This window comes from Oculina patagonica, chromosome 7 (assembly GCF_052425735.1).
Source record: "Oculina patagonica isolate OP01 chromosome 7, crgOcupat, whole genome shotgun sequence".
NCBI lineage: Eukaryota > Metazoa > Cnidaria > Anthozoa > Scleractinia > Oculinidae > Oculina > Oculina patagonica.
The window spans coordinates 32,619,516-32,636,272 of NC_135764.1; the positions used below are offsets into that span (position 1 = coordinate 32,619,516).

Consider the following 16,757-nt stretch of genomic DNA (forward strand, 5'->3'; position numbering starts at 1 on the left):
AACCCCCAGGTGGGCCACCTTTACATTCCTTATAAGGAAAATGGCCACCTTTGGATCTTACGAGCTTCACACGAAAGAAGGGATTATCTTCCTACCCATGGTATTATACACATAGTCCCAAATGCAAATTAGCTTAGTGGTCCACATGTAGGAATGCCTACCCCCAAAGGCATGAAATGGTGCTTTTCTTCGGGGAGTGGCCAGGGGCACTCCAAATGCAAATTAGTTTAGCATCCAGGTCTTGTCGGTTGAATAAAAGCCTGGTTACCCATGTATTGTGATCAAACAACGACAGAAGTAAACAGAGTAGTAAAGTCTAAAGAAAAGACTTTAGTGGTAAGATATTAGCTTTTAACTTAGAAAAACTCCACTTATCCTATAGCTCATGCTTAGCATGTTAAGGGTTAAGAAGGATTACGAACGACAAACTTGAAAAAACTTGCCAGTTTTTTCAAGATGCGTTGTTCGTAACAAAGCTCCTTTAAATATGTAATTCCTTTTAACGTGTGAAGATGTCATCATCACTCAGATGTCCCCTCATTAGGGTCATTCAAAGCAATTGAACTGAAGTTGAAGTTATCGCACTTTAATCAAATTATTTTTTCTTGTCTGTGTTACAAAGTGTTGATTTGCACCTGCTGTTCTCTTGATTTTCATCTGTATCTGAAACGGTGATCTAACGCTACAGATCATATTAATGTAGCGATATCATTAGCGCCTGTATAATGCGTGTATAGAAATATTTTTAAACAACTTTCTACTCCCATCTACTATTTGGAGGTCAAAAAGGCAGATTGCGCGCAAAACGGTGGGTATTAAGTGAACTTGTTTTGCCAAGTAGCTTCATAACCTTCGTTGTTATATTTATGTTCCTGTTCATATTTTTCCATATAATGGATCGTTTTATTGGGTTAGCATTGAAAAATGTGTTGAAGTGTCATTGGTTTAAAAAATGCCGGTTCTTATATAGAGGGCGTCTTACAGGCATATTTATCCCTAAGAGGTTCTAAAAATTAGGTTTTTACCTGCGGGTTTTTACTGCATCGCACCTTCACATGCTAGAGCAAGCAACTATAGCATAAGAAGGTTTTTTAAGCAATAGATCGTACTTATTATAGGTTTACCGTCGAAATAAAACCACACGGATGTTGGGAGAACACGAGAGAAGCTTTTCGAGTGTTCTCACAACATCCCAAGTGTAAAACGATTCACCTAAAATTTGTGCCAAGAAAAAATTCCAATTAAGCTTTTCCTTTAATAAGGTTTCCAAGTAAATGCTGATTTAAATGAAACTCTTTAGTGCGCTCCTTTCTTTCCTTCAAAACTGGACAGACTTCCTGGAGGGGGTAGGGCAGCCATTTTTCGGGGTTGGGGAGGGGCTGGCAACAATTTTTTCTAGCGTCATTGACAAAGGCTCTTTTCACATTAGAAAAACTTTGGAAGTTTGGCACACCTCTCCTACTAAGCATGCTGACAATAATTCTAAGCCGATTCCAAACCAGTATTGTATTGTATATTTGCCTAAATCGTACATTTTCACTTCGCTTTTGTTCTTATTTTCATCTCGCCTTTTTTGTATAGATTATATTCATTTTGCATTCCATTTTTATCCGTCAAAGGCTGTTTAGCGACAGCCAAAAGCTCATATTCTTTTTAATATTTTAAGCCAGTGAACGTCTTTACTGTAGTTTTTATTATATCTCATCCTGGCTGTACATCAATCTTTAATTTCTCTAACAGCGTAACAGCTGCTGACGGGCACAACTTGGAGCAGAATAGATTGGTTTCAAGGATGATGTCAAAGAGCGCAATACTCAATTTTAGGATCCTTAGTTCAGTGTTTTTCAGTGTTCGATCACGAGCGGCAAGGATAATATAGAGGGTCCCCAGTAGGTTTTTCGGGATCCGGGATTTGGCTTATTTAAAGGCCAGGATCCAGGATTTTGGAGGAAAAGGAAAGTGATTTGGGATTGCAATTATGAATGGGACACGGGATTAAGTGATTTTACGAGGCGGGAATCGGGAAATGTCACTTCAAAGAACCGGTGATAAATATGTACAAAGAAAATCAAGTTGTCGTTTTCATAAACGTCAGAAATTTCCGCACAAAGCGTTTATTATATGTTTTGCAATGGAAGGGCCTTTTATCCCTATGGTTATAGGGACTACGCGATTAAGGGAAAATTTTGGTCGAGATGGCGGGATTGAAGAATCCTATTGAGTACCCTCAATAAACTTCATTCACTTGCAAGTATGATTATTCCTGATTCGATCGACTGCTCTCATCGAGAAACTGCGAAGCATGACATTGGCGGAAAGTTGAAATACATGCAAACTGAAACATAGCGTTCAAGATACTAAATAAGATTTAATTTTAACATTATGTCATTTACCTTATCCAAAGTACAAGGAGTATTCATGATATCGCTATTTTAACACTGAAGTTAACAGATCCTTCGGCTTGACATTGATAAAGCAACCGCTCAACCAAAAGGTTAAGGGACCGTGAACAAAAATGCTCTTACACGGTAGTTTACGTTGGAACTGTGAAAGATCTAATTAGCAATCAGGCCGTTGTCGCTAATCAGCTAGTAAGCCGTTCTACGTAGTATCAGCCTTGCTTATTCTATTCTGAGGTCTTATTTGTCTTTCGACTCCTTAGGGCCTGTTTATATGGAGGAGACTTGTCCCTGGTAGGAGGGTTACCCTCCATACCGAGCCACCCCGGGCGAGAGAGCTTTTCATACGTTTCTTTATAAATAGCTGCGAACTGTTTATATGAGAAATTGCAAAGTTGGCTCGGGGGGCAGGGTGACCCTGGGTGGAGGGTCACTCGCCTTGAAGGTAGGGTGACCCTGGGGAGCGAGCCAACTTTTTCCATATAAACAGTTTGGTTATTTTCGCCTCGCCTACCAGGGACAAGTTGACACATACAGAGCATGCGCAAACGCTGCAGTCGACCAAAACAAAATTGCAGATACATTGAAATCGAAGTCGGCGGTTAATTTGTCCAAAAAATGGTCGTGGTCGATGTTTCAGCGTTCCTTATTGCAGACATAATAGACGTTTCAAAACAACTCTCGCCAGTCTTTTGAACCGAGAGGGCCAAGTTTTGGCTCGGTCAACAGGGACAACTTTTTCATATAAACGCTCGGCAAAAGATGGCTCGGGGGAGAGGGTAGCCCTCCTACCAGGGACAACTCTCCTCCATATAAACAGGCCCTTAAGCGCATTAGATCATATTTGCATGGATTTTTGCGCTATAGAAATAATAAAGTTATTATTGTTATCCTTGCAGGGTTATTAACATTTCCACTGTTATGCAAAGTTCATCCGTTAGCTTCATTGTCCTATAAATATGATTATTTAGCATTCTTTCCTCGATTGACTGCTCTCATTGAAAAGCTGCGAAGCATAACGTCCGGGGGGTGGTACTTTCCGAAAATATGGGTAAGGGTCTGCCGCGTGCTTCCTAAAACCATTACCCTATTTGAGACCAAAATATACGATTTTCCCTAGCTATTCAGATCAGACCCTAATAATAATAATAATAATAATAATAATAATAATAATAATAATAATAATAATAATAATAATAATAAATGATTAACTTACATTGCGCAATTATCAATTTAAAAATTTTCAATTGCGCATTACACTATAATTAAAAAATAAAAAACGCTAAAAAATTTAAAATTTGAATTCACAAGCTAAAAAAAGTTTAAAATGTATATAACTATAAAAAGAAACTGCTTCGTCTGCGAAAACATTTGAGAAAAGCATTACATTTCCAATGTCGTAAAATCGCACTTCTCAAGAGATGAATTATAACGATCACAAAAGAAGTGGTTTTTTTTTTTCAAGAATTACAATTGCTGAGCAGAGTGCACAAACCATAGACTATTTCAGACCAAAATTGTTAAAATCTTACCCTATTTCAGATTAAAACGGCACGAAAATCATATCATTTGGCGCCGTACATACTTATATAGCTTATATAAAGGAGTACCCCCTCTCCCCCCCCCCCTCCTGCCCCCTCCGGACATATCGCCTAATGTTCAAATGAACACTAAATAGGCCTTATTCGTATTCTCGGTATTGGACTGGAACTAGCTTGCAATGGAGGCTTATGCGGGTAATCTTTTCAAATGCAAATGACATGAAGCTGTTTTTAATGATATTCCCCCGCATGAGCCTCCATTGCAAGCTAGTTCCAGTCCAATATCGAGAATACGAATATGGTCTATTCAGCTTTTGTGGCAGTGTTGTTATGCCGCCCGCCCTGTCTCTGGTTGGGTGCATACACTGGAGCGTAACATTGAATGAGACACAGCTTCGAAATATTAACATATGTTGGCTTTTAATATCACCCTTGGCCTAGTCTCCACTTCATTGAATAACCAACAGAAAGGGTCTTTCTCTCTATTTTGAACGCCTTTTGGAGAAGTTAAGGTAAGAGACCTCTTAGATTCAAACAAACATACACAAGTCGGTAACGAAGACGCATTGAGATTTGAAAATGTATTGTCTATTTATTCACAATGTCTTATTTTCGTAATTCCTGCGGATAAGAAGCTGCACGAAGCGAATCGACCGCAAATGCACGAAGAAAGTCACGTTTGCCTTGTGCTTTTAATTGTAGCTAATTTTTACAAGCTCAGCTGTCACGGGCGGAACTAGGCTCAGCTCATAGACTGATGATAGTATTATGACTGGTGTTTTAAAACTGCAAATGCTTGGAGCATTTGAGAGAAATAAGACTTAGTTTCTTGCTCCTTCCCTTTGCAGCTGCAAAATGCCGCCTCCGGCGAGAGTCGAGAAGGCACGTCAACAACACGTTGGCTTTCATTAAAATTACAAAGGATCAAATACTTCGAACGCTTTACGAAGAGGTGCAAAACGGAGCTTTTTCTACTGATGACAAAATATTGATTTCGTCGCTGTATCAGTTTTAAAAGGGCGGAATAACATTATGCAGAAAAATTTATATGCAGAGCAGGTTTGAAAAATTTGCTTCAAAGATGAGGGCTCCCAGGGGTTTTAGGAACCAAGGTACACGGTCATTTGTTTCAAGGGATTACCAGGGGATTATGTTGGATTATCAGAGGTTTTGAGGGAACAAGAAATATCTCTGCCATTAAAGGGCACGTGGCAAGAGAAAATTTTAAGGAACAATAGACCAATTTTGATATATTAAAATTCAGCCTAAAACAATAGACCTCAGTACGAGGTTCCAGGGAATAAACTTTTGAGTTTGTGTAACCTGCGATCAGGCTTTCTTTTTTTTTTCGCGGCGGAGGGAAGGCGAAAAAAGGAAAGCCTGATACAATTACTTGTCAAGTTATCTGCCGCCCTCTAATTTCGAAGTGGACGAATTATTCGAGCTTGTGCATACTATTAAATCGCTACGTTCTCGACATTCGGCATGCCGGTATGCACAAGCTCGAAGAATTCGCCCTGAATTCGTCCACTTCGAAAGCTTCGAAAGCAAAATAATTTTAAGAATCGCTTGGTATTTCTAAACAGGCATAGAATATTCTCATTAGGTTACTAAAGTAAATGAGATATTCATCCATTCATTCGTTTGCGTGAGGTTTTCTGCAGTTTTCTGTTTCAATATTTCTTACTTTCGGGCTGAGCCAAATTTTTTACAAGTGTCGAGAACATAGCGGTCTTATGGGGTCTCTGTAAAAAGAGGACCGGATGGCGGATCGCGGATGAGAAAAGGCGGATGAGAAAAGGCGGATGACAAAATGCGGATACCAAAAAAAAAATTTAAAAAAAATATAGAAAGAACTTTTTTAATAACTCAATAACTTGATCAAGTAAATATTAGCACATTCAGTCCAGACAAGATGTCTGACAAGACGAAAGAAACAGAGATAAAAAAAAACCCTTGACTTTCCTTTATCATAAGACCGGGGTTGTTACTAAACTGAGAATCAGCAGACCATATTTTTGTTTCCGTTTCTCCTACACAGGCCGCAGTATTGTTTGTGGATGGTTGCTCGACTTTATCACGTAAAACTGGACAGACAAAAAAGCAAACCGTAAATATATCGCACACAATAAAGGGTTTCTATATCTTCTTAATCCTTCGAGGTCGATCTCCTCTTCCTTTCCCTCCCCCCCCCCCCCCTCCTTTCCCCTTAGGAAGGCCTGATACTCAGGTTACATTTTGTCATCCTCCTTTTCTCGTCCGCCTTTTCTCATCCTCCCTTTCTCATCCGCCTTTTTTCATCCGCCATCCGCCATCCGCCGCCATCCGGTCCGCTTTCTACAGAGACCCGTTTGAATAAACTAAATTGTTAATTTCCTATTATAAGGTACACATTTCTAAGGGATTGAAGAAAACTTAGATCTCTAGTGAAGATTCTTCTCCTTAATGTACCAGTTTTCTTAGAAATTTAATTGAACCAAAAATTTCGTACTCGAATTTTAACTCAAGCTCCATTCCCAAAGCAACTGTGAAGGGTTTCGAATGGTCTTTGCGAGCATTTGCGAGTATGCGAGCACAGCGTTTTTCTTTGCGAGCACGAGCATTGACAAAAGTTAGCCTTGCGAGCAACGAGCACTTTTCAAAAACTACCTCCACTAAAAACTGAGCATGCGAGCACTTGTTAATTTATGCGAGCACGAGCAAACGAGCACCCACTAAAATTTTGGCGAACATTCCGAGCAGGCCTAATTTTGCGAGCACTGCAAAATTTTGAGAGACCATTCATGACCCCCACTGTGGTCTTTGTCTGTCCTAAATAACCTGCTAGTAGGGTTGGTTATCTCCGTTTACAATCTCATTTCCTCCATTACGGCTTTTCGTCAAACCAAACCCACAATTTTTATTCTGTGATTGATCCAAACGGTAAAAGAATCACAAAGCAATGACTCGATATAAAAATATCAACCGGCTACAAGGCTAGCAATACAACAACAGGTTTATTTGAACTTTCAGTTTAACAAAGGACCTTTTTTTCTTTGATCTCGTTTGTTCATTTGGTACTTTATTAGCCTGCAATGCAGGCGTATTTTGTTTGGGTGAGCGCCATCTTGGATTCAGGTTTGCAACATACTGGCTTTGAGGTCCTTCCTGACCTACAGGCCCCTATATCTACGCTGTTGTGTATGTTTTTCTGTGTAGTGGAGGCAAAATAACGTGTCTCAGGGAGTAGGAGTATGGCTGACTGCACAAACCTCTCTCCACCCTCGTCGAATCGAGTCGATCGCGAGCTAATACTCTCGCACGACCACGGAAAACGTCTGCACTGCAGGCTTGTACTTTATCTGTACCAGTTACCAGTCCCTTCAGTTAGCGACAATAATCCCGTTCTCAGAACTGTTCAACCCACCGTATAAAATCTCAAGCAAAAGTGAGGATGGTAATACTTAAATAGTTGTTATTCTTGTTTCAGCCCCCTGTTTGAACTCTTGCTCCGGCTTGCTCGACCCAAAATTAAAATGGGACTGACCGTGGATGAGGTGTTGGAAAAGATTGGTAGTCTTGGGTTTTACCAAATCCGACTTATTGTGATAATCAGCTACATAGAATGGTTTGTAATTACCTTCCAAGTGATGGTACCCACCTTCCTCGCGGCGGAACCCAAGTGGACGTGTGTCTCTCATGTCAATAACACCGCTTGTAACTTCACTGGGGAATTCACTGCAGTGGATGATAGACGGTGTGATATGCCGAGGGAAGCCTGGAAATTTGCCGATGATTTTACCTCCGTTGTAACACGGGTAAAACTTATTAAACGTTCAAAATCTTGTTAATTAAGTTAGAGCACTGCTATTAGAATTCTGCTGCAGTTGACTGGTCCCTATATAACTGATAACTAGAGCAGTTTTCAATTGAGTGTCGAAAGTAATTCGCGTTTCCATTGGTTTTGCATTATTACGCTCAGTGATTGGTTAAAAACCTGACTCTCGCGCCACAGAAGTAAAACCAAAACCAATCGTGACTCGCTTGCATACGTTTTCTTGCGCTCCGTGCCGGCTACATGTATTTACTCCGAGTCTTGATTGGTGTGTTCTTTATGATTGGCCAGAGTGATAACTTTGGTTTTGATTTTACAACACTTAATTGAAAACTGCTCTATATATACCATCGTCCGCTTTCTTGGTAGTACAGTCTGGGAAGGCTGGAAAAGAGGGTGTGGAAAAGAGCATAGAAATAGAAAAGGATTGCAACAATGAAGAACACCAAGGAACGGCAGAAAAATGTCAAGAAAACTGATAATTGTTATAAAAATGCGCGGATAGCAAAGATTGGAAAGAGTAATTAAAGTGGACTATCAACTCGCAAAATTTTTCGTTTCTGTTTTGCCGGAACAAAAGTGAACGTAACCTTGATATTGTTACAGCTAACTTTTACATAAATAGAAAACAAATTGGTTCATGCAGATGTCTGTCTGATATTTTTATTAGTCTGTAATGTTGTTGTCTTTAATGTCTATATTTATTAGTTTGTACACTAATTTTTGTTTATTTTTGTTTATAAGCAGTTTTGCTGATATTTTTGTGTGTCAGTTTGTAACATTGATTCAGTGTTTTCTTGTTAATTCTTTCAGTTTGACTTGGTTTGTGACAATGCCATCCTCTCTTCTCTTTCCACGTCTCTGGTGTTCGGTGGCTGGCTGTTCGGTGCACTTGTAGGAGGTCTTTTGTCAGACAAAATTGGTCGTAAGCCCGTGGTGCTCGTATGTTCCTTCACTTGTGCATTGTTTGGTTTTCTTGCCTCCTTTCCCAATCATTTTTGGCTTTTTATGCTGTTCAGGCTCTTGACTGGTTTGAGTATCGGTGAGTTACATATTTCACTAACAAAATATTATTATATTATTATATTATATTATTATTATATTATTATTATTTACCCACACTGTATTATCCAAATTCAAATTTTTATTAGAGCCGTTATCTTCCTTATATTATAGTACTGGCCCTGAAGAAGACTAGCTCTGCTAGTTGAAATATTTGGCCAATAAATCTTGCTCTCCTGCCGTTGTACCAGCCTTGCAATCAATTTAGTTGAGTGACGTCTGGTACGAGCATTTCTTGAACAAGAGATCCGGCATCAGAGAAGCCAAGCAGTTTTTTCTTCGTTGCGAGGTCCCCTGCATCCAAACTGTTTTTTCAAATATTATTATTATTAGAGGAGCTATTTTGAATATTTTTAAAATTATTTGCCCGTTGTGCCGTCTCAAAGTTCATGTCCGAAATTTAAAGAAAAATTGTTCGAAAGTTTGTTGTCCAAAGTTTCATCCGAACATTTTCGTCGTTAAAGTAATGAGTAATAAGAAATTTCTGAAACGGTTATCAGTAATTACAAAGCTGCCAAGTGGGACATGCGATGTTATTTCTTTTTTGTAAACCTAGTCTAATACAATTGCAGCCCTTTACGCACCGAAAGGAAATCACGATATTTATAAGCAGCTAAAATTAGTAGTAGTGAGAAAACGGGTCAAGCTAATGTATTTTGTTTTATTCAGAGCTTTCACCGGCATCATCAGGGAATCAGTTCCTTGGTCAAAAGTAAACGTAGTAGTGTTTAGCTAACAGAGAAGAAGTAGATTATTTTTTATATACCGTTGGAGTTGGATTGAGTTCTACCGTCATAAGCTGGATTAATTTTTGTGACTAATTTCTTCATTCAGGCGGCGGGGGCATGGGACTGTACGTGTTGGCAACTGAGTTTGTAGGCAGGAGGCATCGTCACGTGGCTGGCACGTCACTGTGGTACTCGTGGACCTTAGCACTCGTGATGTTAGCAGGTCTGGCTTATGGAGTGCGTGACTGGAGAATTCTGTCAATCATATGTGCTGCGACTGGCTTACCCGCCGCCATCTTTATATGGCGGTAAGTAACTGAATCGAAAGTCTTCGGTTAGAGCAGTTTTCTATTGAGTGTCGTAAACCAAAGTTGCGACTCTGGTAGCCTGCGTTTCAGACGAACTAAACCCTGGTATAGTCGAGGATTTTGTGACACGTCCGGCTGCAACGCAGGCTATAAGTCTGGCCAATCACAAAGGACGCAGACAATCCAGTGAACCAATCAAAGCTCGAAGGAAATTCAGGTAGCCGGTGCAAAGCGCGGGAAAACATGCGTGAGCAAGTCGATTGGTTTTGGTTTCACTTCTGATTGGTTTAGAAGAGTTTTTCAAGCCTCAAACCAAAAGTATAGTAATGCGAAACCGAAGAAATGCGAATTACTTTTGACACTTAAGTGAAAAACCGCTCTATTAACGCCATCACAGAAAACGCTTCGACAATGACAGAGGGAGACAGTGGGGTTTGCGGTATTGCAGTATTCTCCAAACCTGCGGGGTGCGCTTTCTTAGCGTTTTGGTCGACTATACAGTCGGTAAGAAAACGTATCCTTCACTTTTTTAACCGGAAGCAACCTGAAACAGCCTTGCTTTGCTAGACATTTTAATTAACAATTTGACTGTTTAAACAACCAGTTTTAAGCCTTCATTGTTTCCACGGTCCCACCGCTCGTTTTTATCTCATCTTTCGCCCTCGCTTCAACGAATCCGGCAGCCATACAGGGCATACAGGCTTACTATGAAATTGAGGTAGTTTCTGATTTTTGTTTGCGGTATTCTGATATTTGACGAGGTTTTTTTCGGTAATGCAGTGCTTAGAAACCCCCATGTCCCCCTCAATGACAATTATAACACTCAATTCGCCAGTTATGTGCTTGAACCCTAGCAATTACAATCAGCAAACCGTTTATCCGTACTTTACAAAATGGCCGCTAATACAAGACAATTTTTACTTCCGTAGAACTGTTGACATGCTTTGTTACCTCAACAAAACAGGTGACTGTATACGGTAACTCGCTAGGAAGCTGGTACCTAGCACAGAAATCCCAGTGCCAACATTTCACCGACGATTGAGCAAAAAAGTCACTTGTTACCTTGATTGACTTAGATTGGGCCCCGGGGATTGGGCAGCATTACTACTCAAGTACTAAATTCTCCCATGGACTTTTAAGCAATTACTCTTCTTTTTTCAGGTTTGTTCCAGAATCTACGAGGTATTTGTTGTTGAAAGGAAAGATTGCAGATGCCGAAAATGTCCTGCGAAAAATTGCTGCCACTAACAAGAAGGAATATCCAGAGGAACCTCTCTCGAATCCGAAAGCACAAGGAAAAGTACAGAGTATGGGTAACGTCCTCGATTTGTTTCGAACCAAACGAATGACGCACAGGACCCTTGTTTGTTGGTATGCCTGGTGAGTAGAGTAGGCTTTGATGGGTGTTTGATAAACGACGAAATTTAGATGAGAAACCGTAGCGGACTGAAAATATGGTTTGCAACAAAAATACATCCCGCAATCCTAAGCAGCAGCGGGATTGTTTCAAACTTTAAAGATTGGGACACACTAGGCGACAAGTCGCGGCAACATGTCGCTGCGACAAGTTGATGCAACATGTTGCCTTGTGTGACATGGTCATTTCTGCGCCAATCTTTATCGCTGCGACAGAATTTTGCCGCCGCGATCAGTCGCACGAATTCAAACCAGTTTAAACTAGTTCACATTCCCACTATTTCAAACTGAATTTGCTGTGTGCCTAGAGTCTTGTTTTGAAGCAGTACACACGGAGTGACTTGTCGCAGATACCTGTCGCTGCGACTTGTCGCCTAGTGTGTCCCGACCTTTATTGTTTGAGTCACTGAAATAGACGAATATAATTGGTCGGTCTAAAGACATGAAATAAAGGGTTTGTACTACCTGCCAAGTGCTGCTCTCACCGACATCCTTCTAACAATGTTTGTTTTGTTTTGTTTTTCTATGCTTCCTACCTCTGCCCAGGTTTTTAGAAATCATTTGCATTAGCTAAAATATCGTTCAGGTCTTTGTGGCCTACCTGAATACTCTTAATGTTAAAACAGATTTTCCTGGCTATAAATCCTTCAGCTCACACGGATTAAACAATGGTGGTTTTCATTTTTACTACAGGCTTGTAAACGGCATGGTTTATTATGGTGTGGCGTTCAGCACTCCAACACTGGGTGGCAACATGTACTTGAATTTCTTCTTGAGCTCCATTATCGAGTTTCCCGCCAATTATGCTGGCATCTGGGCCATGGGCAGGTGAGTACTCCGTGCGCAGATAGTTTTGGCGGGAAATTTCTGTTCAACTAATTTACTTTATTTCACACCAGAAGTATATCAACTTTATGCTAAGTAAGCAACTAAGAGTAGGTTACACAAAGACGAAAAACCGATAAACTAGAAACAAATCCAGCTTTCCCTTTTAACTTGTTTATTCATTAAGGTGATAATGCGTTGTCTGCTTTAGGTTTGGCCGCAAGAAGCCGCTGGTTTATTGCATGATCATTGCTGCTATTGCCTCGGTCGGTGCAGTGTTGTGTACAATGTATGACCCGGGGGAAGACAAAGGTACGTTAGTTCCATTTAATCTGTCAAACATTTTTACTTGTAACAAAGCGTGCAAGAACAAGACTCAAAATGATAATGATAATGCATTTATATAGCGCATTTTTCATATGTATATGTTCAAATCGCTGTACACATACTGTAATTTACTACACAATTGCAAAGGCCAGACCACAACACTGGGAGCTTCGTGTTCTACTATACTCTTTGCGAATTGTGTGTGAGTTCTTTAACGTCCCCTGTTACAAGACTGAAGATACAGGATACGGACCTACGGTTTATAGTCCTTTTCCGAGAAGACTAGAATATCTAACCATTTGCAGATGCATTTAACAAGGCACCACATTCTCCTCAGTTATTTTAAGACCCTGAGTGTTGGTCCGGTCTGAGGTTCGAACCCTCGACCTCCCGCACAGCAATCCGGCGCTCTACCAACTGAGATAACCAGGCGGCGAGAGCGGCCAAACCGGCCGAACCGTCCCGAAATACCTCACTGAGCATGAACCCGTTTTAGGGTTGGGAAAATTACTTCGTAAATGTTCGCAATTATGCACGCTAAATGAACAGTCCGTTGACGTGCGTAGAGCCGGACTACTTTTTTAGGACCGGCACAGGTCAACCCGTCTGGTTCTACACACGTTACCCTGTGGTATCCCAGACCGGACCAACACTCAGGGTCTTAAAATAACTGAGGAGAATATGCTGCCTTTGCAATAACATCTGCAAATGGTTAGATATTCTAGTCTTCTCGGATAAGGACGATAAACCGTCCAGGCCCCGTCTCCTGTATATTCAATGTTATGGTCAGCAGGGGACGTAAAAGAACCCACACACTTGTCGTAAAGAGTAGGGCATGGAGTTCCCGGTGATGTGGTCTGGTCTTTGTCCGTTGTATTGTGCTTACTGTGGAAAGCTCGGAGATATTAGTTGTATAAGCTACTCTACAAATCCGAGGGTAAAGAAAAGTGATGTATGTATGATGTAGGTAAGTATTGTGCGGCATTTAAATGCATAAGATGGCGTCCGCGGACCGTATGGTGGCATGCACCTAACATGCACTTTATTGTTGTCTACAGGTTTCATGGCTGGCCGTATCATAATGGCGCTGTCAGCCAAGTTCTTTATATTCATTTCATTTGATGCCGTGTATGTGTATGCTGCGGAACTCTTCCCCACGGTCATCAGGTAAGATTTATGCCCGGGGGGGGGGGGGTATTCCCTCGATAATTTTAGTGCCGGTGTGCGGTGCGCTTCTTGAAACCCTAAACCTCTATTTCAGACCAAAATATGTGATTTCCCCTAGCCTACTGCAAACCTGACCCAAAATCAGGCCAATCCTCTATCTCAAGAAACTGCTTCGGTTTGCATTGCGTTAGCATAAGATACGTAATTTTAATATCTGTATTTTTTCAGCTAAGTAAATAGTTGTAATCAGGTTTTAGTAATGTGTCCACAATTAGTAGAGGGGACTTTTCCCCTCATCCACACATTTTAGACACTTCTTTAACGTTTGAGAATGGCTTCAAATTCCCGATGTTAATTTAATCGGACTACTGAAGGGATGAATAATAATGAAAAAAAATTCTCCTAGAATTAATTCCTATTTCAATTCCAGACCAGAGTGCACAAACCATATTTTATTTTAGACCAAATGTTCAAAATCTTCGCCCTGTTAAAGACCAAACGGGCTAAAAAACTTTACCCTTTAGGGACGCCCCGCCTGCACATCTGTACGTATGGCCATTAGCCTCCCCACTGCTGCAAAGAAGGCTACACCATTGATCTGATTGCATGAATGTAGCAAATACAAGCGATGTTCACACATTTAACTAGTGGGTCGATTGATTGATTGATTGATTGATTGATTGATTGATTGATTGATTGATTGATTGATTGATTGATTGATTGATTGATTGATTGATTGATTGATTGATTGATTGATTGATTGATTGATTTTTTTGTGTGGGTTTTAAAGGGCGGCGTTTTTCTTGTTTGCCTTTGCGCTTGTAACACCGCCTTTGTTCACACGTGAAACAAGCACAGGCGCCAGAGAATCAGTTGAACATTTTCTCCTCTGACTTGTCTTCTCAGTTGGTCTAGCTATATTCTAGTCGTTTTTACATAAATTCCTAGTCACAACGCTTTATGCTTATAGATAAACGCCTTAACTGATGAGCCATCATTGCAACAGACCTGACAACATTATTTCCATTACTGATTACCATTTAATGTAGCTTCTGAGAATTTGGAAGTACACCAAGTCATTGTTTTCTTTATTCTCATTACCTGTTTGCTTATAATAACGTATAAGTATTGTGGGAAGAAATTCTATGTTGATCATTTGGTTCATTATTCTGTGTAGGAACATAGGCATGGGAACATCAACAGCAGCGGCGAGAGTTGGCTCATTTTGCTCTCCTTACATCGTCCATCTGGTGAGTAATATCAGACTCGTACCCAGTCGTCACTTATTTAAGAAATCTGATGAATGTGGGAACAAAGACGCTTTGTTGATGTAAACAATGAGAAACGTGTTTTTGGAATTTTGGTGGGAAGAAGGGAGAGGAAAAGTGACTTCTCTTTTTTTCCTTTCTTCACTTGATGCACCGCGAACTCACTAAGCCGCGAATAAGACAAGCGACTGGGTACGAATCTGGGGAAATATAACTTAACATTCAGTCTTATCAACACCTAGTGAAACCTTTTATTTGTCTTAACCTATTTAACACAAATTACGAGTTAAACTTTATTTTACTTTTCCACAGCGCCTTGTGCATCCGTTGCTCCCGTACGGCATCATGGGAGCTAATGCGCTGTTGGCGGGTTTGTTGTGTCAGTCGCTGCCAGAGACAAAGGGAATACCAACCCCCGAGACATTGGACACTGAAAGCGTTGAAGAGGCATGTATTGCATTACAGTCCACAGATTCCAAAGAAAAGAATGCTGAGGAGAATGGAAACGTCACTATGGCTGACACAGTGAAGGACACCACGGATACAAAAGCAGTACTTGTGGATGAGAAAGATCCTTCTGCTATATGAATTGACCCGGACTAGAGATTACATGTAACTTTTGCATAGCAGTTACTTCACGAATATTAGCCAATGTAGCGGGGTGATGTGCTCAGTAAACGTACCTTCACAAATTATTAGTCTAAAACAATTTCATAAATTTCATTAGCTATAATTGCTGTAGTCTTATATAAGAATAATAAGAAGGAAAGGATTTGGCAAGCTCTTACGGCATGCTATAGTAATTGAGCGTCAGGGTCCTAAAAGGGTGCTTTGCTCCTTAAAATCATGGCCCAGGGACAAAAGAAAGGGGCTTCTTTCCCAATTGTATTGACTCTGCTGTCCAACGAAAGAGAATCAACATTTTGTCCGTACTTCTCTAGGCAACAAAAGCAACAAAGAAAAACAGCCAGGGCTCCATAGCTCATGAGAGGCGCCCCTCCGTTTGGGATCCTGATTAGTGCCCATATATTGCTGAGAATAGTATATTTTTTACCTTAAATTGAGTTTAGTTTTTGAAGGCTCTGACAAACCTTGTAAACATGGGAAGCAAACAGTCTAACAGTATTATTTCTACTGCATAAAAAAGTAAAATATACAATAATGAGATAAGTAAAGTAATTGCACAATAAATCGCTTTTTTTAGACTTAAAAGTACGACTTAAAAATTTATTAACGATTTGATGAATAATAAACAATTATCCTCCATTTTGTGGAACTTGTATCGTCTAAGGACCAGTCCATAGTTAACGTTCCGGAACCCCATCCCCACCACCTCCCCAGCCATGAATTACATGTACATTGCTTGTATTTATGCTCAATCGTACCTTTTTGGCATGCTTCGGTACCATATCAAGTTTGAGGAGTTTTATCGAGTCAAACTAACCATGGCGAGACCAAACGAGCCTGAGATGCCGTCGAAGCGTATCAGAAAGGTACTTTTAGGTATTAATCTTAACCAGATTCGACCAAACAAATCCGGCGATATTAGGTCAGTGTCTTGATATCGCATAAAATCAGGACAGTAGACAAGGCTTCTTGCTGGCCTCATTGCGCATTTGGGTAGGGCGAATTTCTGTAGATTTCTGTCTTCAGCGAATGTCTGCTACGAGTGATTAATTGGCTTAACGAAGCCCTTTATAACGTAGATTTAAGACATTCACAAAAACTCCGTAACGTCTCGAAAGGGGGTAGTAGAAAAAATAAGTTTTAAGAGAGGGCTATAACAAATCTTCAGTTAATAACCCATATTTATTTTCCTGTTGTTCGTGCCCAGGCTCCCTTCCACGCACATTGTTTCCAATTCAGCGTAAAAGAATATAACATTTTCGCCGTACGGGGGGG

At 40.4% G+C, this 16,757-nt stretch overlaps 1 protein-coding gene across 2 annotated transcripts; it reads left to right on the forward strand.

The window, feature by feature from the left end:
* The first annotated feature begins 287 nt into the window (after positions 1–287).
* On the forward strand, positions 288–16,711 carry LOC144661446 (organic cation transporter protein-like). Of its 2 annotated transcripts, none has more exons than XM_078522219.1 (10): positions 288–336; positions 7,410–7,737; positions 8,568–8,796; positions 9,651–9,852; positions 11,014–11,232; positions 11,962–12,096; positions 12,305–12,405; positions 13,479–13,587; positions 14,765–14,837; positions 15,168–16,711. In XM_078522219.1, exons 2-10 carry the CDS (start codon positions 7,456–7,458, stop codon positions 15,441–15,443), a joined length of 1,626 nt encoding a protein of 541 aa, XP_078378345.1. In that variant the 5' UTR covers positions 288–336; positions 7,410–7,455; the 3' UTR covers positions 15,444–16,711. The 2 variants fall into 2 exon arrangements, with proteins under 2 accessions (XP_078378345.1, XP_078378344.1); XM_078522218.1 differs by lacking the exon at positions 288–336 and adding an exon at positions 4,278–4,452 and having other exon boundaries at positions 15,168–16,710.
* Positions 16,712–16,757: the final 46 nt, after the last annotated feature.